Genomic DNA, 8459 nt, shown 5'->3' on the forward strand with positions numbered 1-8459 from the left:
ATTTTCCGCGCTCTCCCGGTTTAAATCCCCCAGGATAAAATCCCACCGGATATAATCCGGCTCTTTTTCCTTTCCCCCCCACCTGCAAATTTTTACATGTAAATTTGTTGACTACATTGTCCGATTGCTATGAAAATTTACATACAGACTAATAAGGCCACGACAAACATATTTGGTTTTCATACTCAACCTCGTAAAACCACTCGTTACCCTAATATATTGAAGGTCGTGTGAGGGGGGGGGAGGAAAAAGAGCCTATAATCCTCCGGGACTAAATCCCCCATAGGACCAAATCCCCCTAGGACAAAATCCCCATATTTTATTCAGTATGATGGAAACCAAATTGTACACATTATTTATTGTTTCTATTGATTCCGTTTTGAATTGACTTCCATTTAATCATGCATCGCCATTTTGACGTGACTTTTCAGCAACTTTAAGATTCCAACTTTCAGTTGACTTCCTATAAGAACGAGCTTTGATTGCAAAAATTATTCAGCCACGTGGCGCAGTCAGTACGACAAGTGAATGGAAAATATTGTTGACTCCTTCAGCGTGAGTGCGTATCCCAAATATGACAAATATGACATTTGAACATAATTTTGAACTTAATTTAACGTTAATTTATGTTGACTGATAAACAAATAAACACCCGATATAGTCCCAGCAAAACGATTAGTCAAACAGGTGTGATACCAGTTTGCGTGGTCGCAATTTAATCCCCCCATTAGCAATTAAACGTTTGCCTCTTGACGCAAAATTTTGTTCAGTTTGTAAAATACGTGCATTATTAAGTACCGACTCATTCGAAACAATAACAATGCAAAATATTAGTCAGATTTGTGTTAAGCAACAAAGGGGGCCAGAAAGCGCTTCACAACAACTACGCTTACTATAAGAAAAGATAGTTGGTCAATTTTATTCAGTGGTAGTGAGGGTTGCGCCGATCAAAGCAACAATGTAAGGCAAGCATATGGATTTCATGGGGCGAATTCCTCAAATCGTCCTCACATGAGCACGCACACGGCCCGGACTACGCCTTAATGGAAACGTATACCATTAACGAACAGATCAAAGCGGACGCAGCGGCCTGCAGCGACCGACTCTTCGACATAAAAGGTGCTGTTAAATGCCCTGGCGAAAGCCACACCAGAATGCTCCTCGAAGATGCCGGTGGTGCGTCACCTCAAACGAAGGATCAGAAGAATCAGAAATAAAAACCGTAGCCAGCCACCGATCCCAACAGGATTCGATTTTGAACTGCCTGTTAAATACATGCAAACCATGAGTGGAGAAGACTTTCTTCTTGAAGATTCGACAGTTCCGGGAACCGGTAAACGATATTTGGTGTCCGCAACCAACAGAAATATCGAAATCTTAAACTCTTATGGAAACTGGTTTATTGATGGAACTTTTAAAAGCTGTCCTTATAACTTCTCCAAGTGTACACTGTCCACTGCTTGGTAGATCGAACAACTTTTCCATGTTTCTATGCCTATGCCCTTCTCCCCGATAAGTGACAGGAAACGTACCACGCTTTCTGGTCGAACTAAAAAGCAGATATCCCCCACACCCCCCCCCCCCCCCAGTTCAATCATTATGGACTTTGATAAATGTTTTATCTGAGTACTGCAAAAACTGTCAAATTTTGCGTGTCAGGCTTAGCATATTTTTCAGATTGTTTTTGAATGAAGAATATCGGCGAGCTGTTACGTGAGTGTTTAGATGAAGAATTGGTGTCGGAGTGCAATGATGAAATAGACAATCTAGCTAGTGCAATAGAGTACCACGTGGACCATACTATGGCACAGAATGAGACCATGGCCAACTGTGAGAAGCAGAAGCGACTGGACATAGAGAGACAGTTGAAACATGCGCTCCATATTTTGGACACTGTTAGAGGTGAGAGTTGCGGTATACCACATAGGTGTGGATCGTCCTCCTCGATAAACTTGTGATAGTTAGAAAACTTATAAAAAACGATGAAATCAAATTTACTGAAAAGATTCAACTATCCAAGGAAACATGGGATGGGATCCTATGGGTTTTTTTTGTAGAGACATAGTTCAGAAGCGGAAAAAGCTCGAAAATAGCTCATAGCTGGTAGTTATTCGTTTTTTTTTCACAAACCGAATAAAGAATGTGTTACCTCGCTTCTTGACGAATGCTACAGCATTTTGAATAATGTAAAAAAAATTTTTGTGATCCAAATGTTAAAAATGTCAATTTTGAAATATGATTAAAGGTTTTAACGTTCTCTAATTTATTTTTTGGCAACAGGAGAGATTGAAGATACGAAGCAGAAGCACATGAAAGTAGTGGAGAGACTCAGAGGTCAGAGGTCACAGCTTAAAACAGACAAGGTCAGTTTGTTGATTGTATGTATGCCATATTGTCGGCAACATACTTTTGGGTCTACGAATCTGAATGGACTTCAAACTGCTCAATTTTTTCGGAAAAACATAATTTTTAGTTTTTCGCGTTAAAGCAATATTGAAAAATTAATTAAATGAACCATAAACTATAAGTTTCCATGATTGATTGGACTGCTCAAGCTCGCTCTCGCCGCATAAAGCGATCCAGGTTTTTTCAACGCTTGTTTTATGCAGTTTTTTATGCAGATCTTATGCAGGTTTTTTCAACGCTTGTTTCTTGAGTACATTTGTTCGAACCACAGACGCTGAGTATGAACTTTTGAATTCACACCACAAATAAATGCTAGTGTCTCAAGTGATATATTAAAATAAAATCCTCTTCAGCTAAATTTCGAGCTGAAAGTGGTCTGCAAGTGTTTTATTTGCAGAATTTTTCATCGGCGATGGAAGGCTTGCTTGGCGCATGGAATGCGTCTTTTCAACTGTCCAAAAGACTTGAAATATTCGTGCCGCTGGGGAATTTCTAAACGTCTGTCGAATCTGTTATCTGCAGACTCTGTTATGTGCAGACCAGTGGATGAGCCAATTGAAAAGCTCCTTTGTCGTTGCAGGAGTGTAGACAGGTTGCTATGGTGCTGCTATGTCGACATGAATTTGTTTCTCTTAGAGTCCTGTTTCATTGTTTGGAATTTTCCTTAGCATGCACATTGTTCTTGCAATTTGGGCTGTCTTCTTGAGTGATTGCTGTCACCTGACACTTACGCGAGCTCCATATTGAAAATCTCAGTAAAACTTGTCGTGTTTTGCTTCCTTTTTTAAATGTTTGCATCCATTTCTATCTGACATAAAGAAAACTTGGAACTAGAACCTGTTAATTGTTCCAAAAGCCAGTGTCATAGGCTAGTACGAGGACGGATCTAGGTTTTTCTTGAGGTTCGGATTTTCAAAGTTCTTCCAAATCACTATGAAGACCCTACTGTGACCAAATTTCTGCTCCACAGGCAATTTTTGAAGAAAAAAAAAGTAATTTTGAAAAAATACAGTCCCAAAAAGGCCTTGTTAATGCTAATGGTTTTTGTTTAAATTTGATCAAAAAAAATTTTTTTTGCGCGCGCGCTCGGCCCTTGGAATTTTTAGAAAAGTTTTGGAGTGGGTCTTAAAATAGTTCCAAAGAATGGATCTTTTGGGTCGTCAGTGGATCGAGTCGCTAAGGGGGACGGTAGCCGCCCCCCCCCCCCCCGAATTCGCCTCTTGGCTGGAAGGACTTGGGGTAGACTGGGATAAGGTATAAGTCGCAACATGTGTCAAATAAGTCGAAACATGTCTCAAATATTATATTCAATTGCTTGCTTTATTTGATTAGTTATCCCTGAATATTTAAGCAACATACTAATTGGTTTTTCAGGTGCGTCTGAGCACTGAGTTGGCGAACATTACTAATGAGGTGGCTAGACTAACAGTTGTGCAGCAGCAAGTGGGAACGGTAGAGGACAGGATTGAGAGAGTGGGCAGGAATTGTCAGCACAGCAAACACACGGACCACTCAAAACTGGTAGTTGTTATAGTCAACCACAAATTTTATGGACAGCAACATGGAGCTGTCCATTATTTTTTTTCGTAAATAACTTTGTTTACAGAATGGTCAATTTAGTAGGAATGGTAAATATCACTTCTGATGTGCTCAATATCTTGAAAATTCAAATAAACTACCATCATTTAATTAGTAATTAGCTAAAACATATTTCAGTTTGTAATTTTTTTTTCAAAAAAAACTAGTTGTTCTTTTCTGTAGTTTTTCTGACTGCAATTAATTATTGCAATTATCCTAAGTTGAAAATCAGTTACTGTAATAAATTTTTACCCCCAAAAATTATGAAATCATTGCACAATTGTACAAATCAACTCGGTGTTCGGAAGCTCCAGTTGATAGTTCTAATGTACCTGTTGGTTATTATCTGAGGCCTAAATGTAGGGGCTCCGTTGATTTCATTGCAGTAGTTTTGCAATTGAAAATCAATTACTCTGTAGTTTTTCTGGCTACAATTAATAATTGCAATTATCTTGAGTTGAAAATCAGTTACTGTAATAATATTTTATTCCCAAAAATTATGAAACCATTGCAAAATTGTACAAGTCAAATCATTTTTGAAGCTAGCTCCGCTTTTTGCAATTTTTTTTCTGCAAATGAGATTTCGGAAGTAGTTGGTTCCATTGGTGTTATTTTTTTTTGAATACTTTGATGGCATCCCGTTCTTAGGGCGTAAGGTCGGTGAAATTTTGGACTATAACTGGATTATAGTTAAATCTGATAATTGCAATTATTTTAGTTGCCGCAATAAATTATTGCAATTGTAGTATGTTCAAAATCAATTGTTTTATTTTTTGAGAAACGAAAATCAATAATTAATGCAATTATTTCAATTGAAATTTATTTTTACGGAGCCGCTGACTAAATGTAGCCAAATTGACTTTCAACTGAAACGATGGTAAATCAAGGATCAACTGCGCATTATTGTTCTTTCTTGCACCTGAGTTTATATACAGCTAACAGGGGGAACGCAAATAATTATTGCTCATAACACTCACTTATGAAACGAATTTTTAAAATCCCCTATAGGAACATTTCTTATTCATTGCACATTGACGCCTTTTACCTATTTTTCACTTGTTACTAATCGTCGCCTGATACGATTAGTCGTCTTAAGGTTTTTGAGCTTTTCTCGGAAATTTTCCACCAAACATACGGCGTTTTTTGACCCGTCATCCACTCTTGATTTTTTTATGTGGTTGCGCCTTTAGACAAATTGAATCTTGTGAGAAAATATCCCAGGGGGACTCCTTGTCACCCCTCTTTTAAATCCGTCCCTAGCTGGCGTTATTTGCAGCATTTATATTCACAAGGTTGTATCCGGGTCACTTCCTGAAATGTGATATACTTACCATTAGTACTAGTTTCAACCAGTTTGATATAAACTTATAGTTCCGACCGTCGCCAGTATGGGAAGAAGCTATAGCTTTAGCTCATTTTAGCTCTTTTCCGCTAAAATCACCCCGCCCCCCTGCGCATATTTGAAACGTTGTCGTAATGCAATGAAAATTAGTATGGTGAAGAAACTAACTGGTGAAAAATGAAAATTTGAAAGTGCAATAGAGTCCTGATTTTTCCCCACTTGATTCTAGGAACCCCGAAACAAAATTGGAGAGCGCTTGTATCAATTTAAAACGTTGTAAGACGTGATTCGGGCTCCAAAACAAAACAAATTTCCTGGATTCATTTAGAGGCATTAACTGTTGAAATGTGCGATTTCACAAATGGGCTCTTTCCAGTTTCCCACCCCTCGTAAAATTACAAAACTCAGACGTTCAAAAAAGTTTTCACTCGGTGTTTTGCATGTAAGAAATGATATAAAATGCCTCTAAATGAATCCAGGAAGTCTGTTTGGTTATGGAGCCCGAATCACGTCTTAAAACGTTTTAAATTGATACAAGAGCTCTCTACAATTTTGTTTCGAGGTTTCTGGAATCAAGTGGGGGAAAACAGGACTCTATTGCAATCCCCTCATTTCAAATTTTTACTTTTCACCAGTTAGTTTGTTCACCATACTAATTTTCATTGCATTACGACAACGTTTCAAATATGCGCAGGGGGTGGGGTGATTTTAGCGGAAAAGAGCTAAAATGAGCTAAAGCTTCTTCCCATACTGGCGACGGTCGGAACTATAAGTTTGTATTAAACTGGTTGAAACTAGTCCTAATGGTAAGTATATCACCATTTCAGGAAATAACCCGGATAAAACCTTGTGAATATAAATGCTGCAAATAACGCCAGCTAGGGACGGATTTAGAAGAGGGGTGACAAAGAGTCGCGCTGGGATATTTTCTCACTACATTCAATTTGTCGCAACCACATTAAAAATCGAGAGGGGATGTCGGGTCAAAAAAAACGGAGGTTGGGAACTGGAAAAGAGCCCACAACTGTTAATTTTCCTATTGTGTCGCAAGCAGACCTCCTTGCTCGGATTCAGTTTTAACTTCTATTCAACAATCCTTTGAGCAGGAGCTGTTATTTTGCAATATTGGGTCAAATTTCAATCCTGCGAATCGAATAGGGTGGGTCATCTAAGGGTAGCTAGTCTGATTAATTAAAGTCAGTTTGTAAAAAATGATAACGGTCTAGTCTTGGTTTTTGCGTTGAGTGCGGTACCGTTAATGCGTCTCGAATTTTAAAATCGGCCACGCTGTTGTAGAACGTAAGTTAGACCCTGTTAGAATGAGAATTCTTTGAGTGTTTTTGGAGAGATCGCAACTTTATGCATGACACCTTGTTTAGCGTTTTGTGGACAAGGGAGATGTGGGGCAGAGTGGGAGGGGGGAGTTGGAGCAGGAGTTGAGTGTGAGCAGGGCGGTGGTGATGCAACAACAATGCAATCTGGAGACACTCAGAAATAACATCAAACTGAGGGGAAACAACAACAGCATCCACTGCGACAGCCTCGAAAATATCAACAAAAAAGGCATCTAGATAACAATCTGCAGTGCTGAGGGGGTCGGTGCCAACGCACCTAAACTGGTTGCCAAATTTTGCCAATATACACTATTTTTTTTGGGGGGGGGGGGGGGGGGGGGAGGAGGAAACGTGATTTTGGGTCAAAACATTCTAAAAACACTCAAAACGGGTCTTAGCGTTTTAAGAGCGCTGGAAAAAACAATTTGTTCTATCTAAGAAAATGTTGACCCCCTGGAAAAATGACTGCGCTTGCCACTGATTACTATCTAAATCTTGGTCACAAAGCTAGTTAGGCTTGAAGGGCAAGTTCGCCTGGCACTCTTTGGTTATTTGTGTGAAGGGGGTGTTGTGGAATCCGGCCACCCAATATCTGTCAAACGCCTTTTCAATTATTACAATATCCATATTTGACAATTATCTTAAAGGAATTTTTAAACGTTGTTTGTCAATAAAGACTTAATAGGAAGAAAGCGAAACTGAAAAGGGTATTTGATCACAACTGTCATTTTGTCCCATTTTTTATCATAAACATCAAGCGTTCGTTATTTTAAAAAATTAAGTAGACTGGGACTGCTAACTAGATTCCAAAAAGGAAAGAACCAGGGCATTAAATGGGCGGAACCGTCAACAAAGCCCACTAATGATAGCAACAACAACAAACTCAACAAAGAGATGATGAAAGTTATCAGCAGTTCTGTTCACGAAGCAATCGACAAGCAGTCGAAAAATGTGCAAAACAGCGAAGCGTTGCAAAAAAGAGTTGCGGCGCTTCTGTTGCAGTCCGAACAGAAATCGATTTCGGAGCTGAACTCGAGAATGAACAAACATATTGAAACTTTGACTTGTTTATTGCAGAATTTGCCGAGACCTGGTACTAATAAAGCTCCATGAAATTTTAACAAATTAATCAGCTGTGATGTTTGGATAAATTGTTTGAACTAATAAATCTTTTTCGGCCCACGAATCTAAAAATGTTAATTAGCCTTAAACTTCTCTTCTTGACGTTAACCAAAATATTACTCAGTCAACCATGTAAAAACGTTATTAACCTAGAGAGCGCGTTTTAGCCGAAAGTATTCTCTTCTTTGGAATTGTTTGACTTCAATTCTTGGCCGACCAACCCTGATATTTTTGTTAAAGTGTCAAAATACACTGAATTTGAGATGAAAGCGCCATTAAAGACGCGAATTTTTTGTTAGTTTTTTTCTATTTTTGTCGCTTTTTTGGGGACGGAGGGAATCTACCCATCAAAAACTAGTCAAAAGTAGCTTAATTATTCTTGAAGCATTTTCTTAGCCAGTTTACAGGCATTAAGTTAATTGCATTTTTGCTTGACTCTCGTGAATTGATTCCAGATTGGAGCTTGGCGCTTAAATTTGAAAAAGCAAAGTTTTGAGATTTGTTTTCGATTCTTTATTTTTTTTTTTAAAAAGCAGCAAAATCAAGGTAAATCAGCAAAATTATCAAATTGTTCATTTTCTTCATGGGAACTTCTGTTTTCTTCCAAGCGCGACAATCATTTTCAACGAAAGCTCTAATTGTTTTATAATAATTTTGCAAAACCTTTAATAAGCTAT

The 8459-nt window shown here is 38.4% G+C and overlaps 1 protein-coding gene across 1 annotated transcript; it reads left to right on the top strand.

Moving 5' to 3' along the window:
• Window positions 1–1681: 1681 nt before the first annotated feature.
• On the top strand, window positions 1682–7827 carry LOC134844618 (protein bicaudal D homolog 1-like). The gene is made up of 5 exons (XM_063861382.1): window positions 1682–1902; window positions 2281–2363; window positions 3781–3927; window positions 6706–6889; window positions 7475–7827. Exons 1-5 carry the CDS (start codon window positions 1689–1691, stop codon window positions 7771–7773), a joined length of 927 nt encoding a protein of 308 aa, XP_063717452.1. The 5' UTR covers window positions 1682–1688; the 3' UTR covers window positions 7774–7827.
• The last annotated feature ends 632 nt before the right edge of the window (window positions 7828–8459 follow it).

The sequence above is a fragment of the Symsagittifera roscoffensis genome, chromosome 4, assembly GCF_963678635.1.
Source record: "Symsagittifera roscoffensis chromosome 4, txSymRosc1.1, whole genome shotgun sequence".
NCBI lineage: Eukaryota > Metazoa > Xenacoelomorpha > Acoela > Convolutidae > Symsagittifera > Symsagittifera roscoffensis.

Bases quoted from the DNA above. Each gene is read 5' to 3' on its own strand.
- LOC134844618 (XM_063861382.1), top strand. From the start codon at position 1,689: ATGAAGAATATCGGCGAGCTGTTACGTGAGTGTTTAGATGAAGAATTG. The intron at 1,903-2,280 runs GTGAGAGTTGCG...TTTTGGCAACAG, and splicing joins TATTTTGGACACTGTTAGAG to GAGAGATTGAAGATACGAAG. The intron at 3,928-6,705 runs GTAGTTGTTATA...CACCTTGTTTAG, and splicing joins ACACGGACCACTCAAAACTG to CGTTTTGTGGACAAGGGAGA.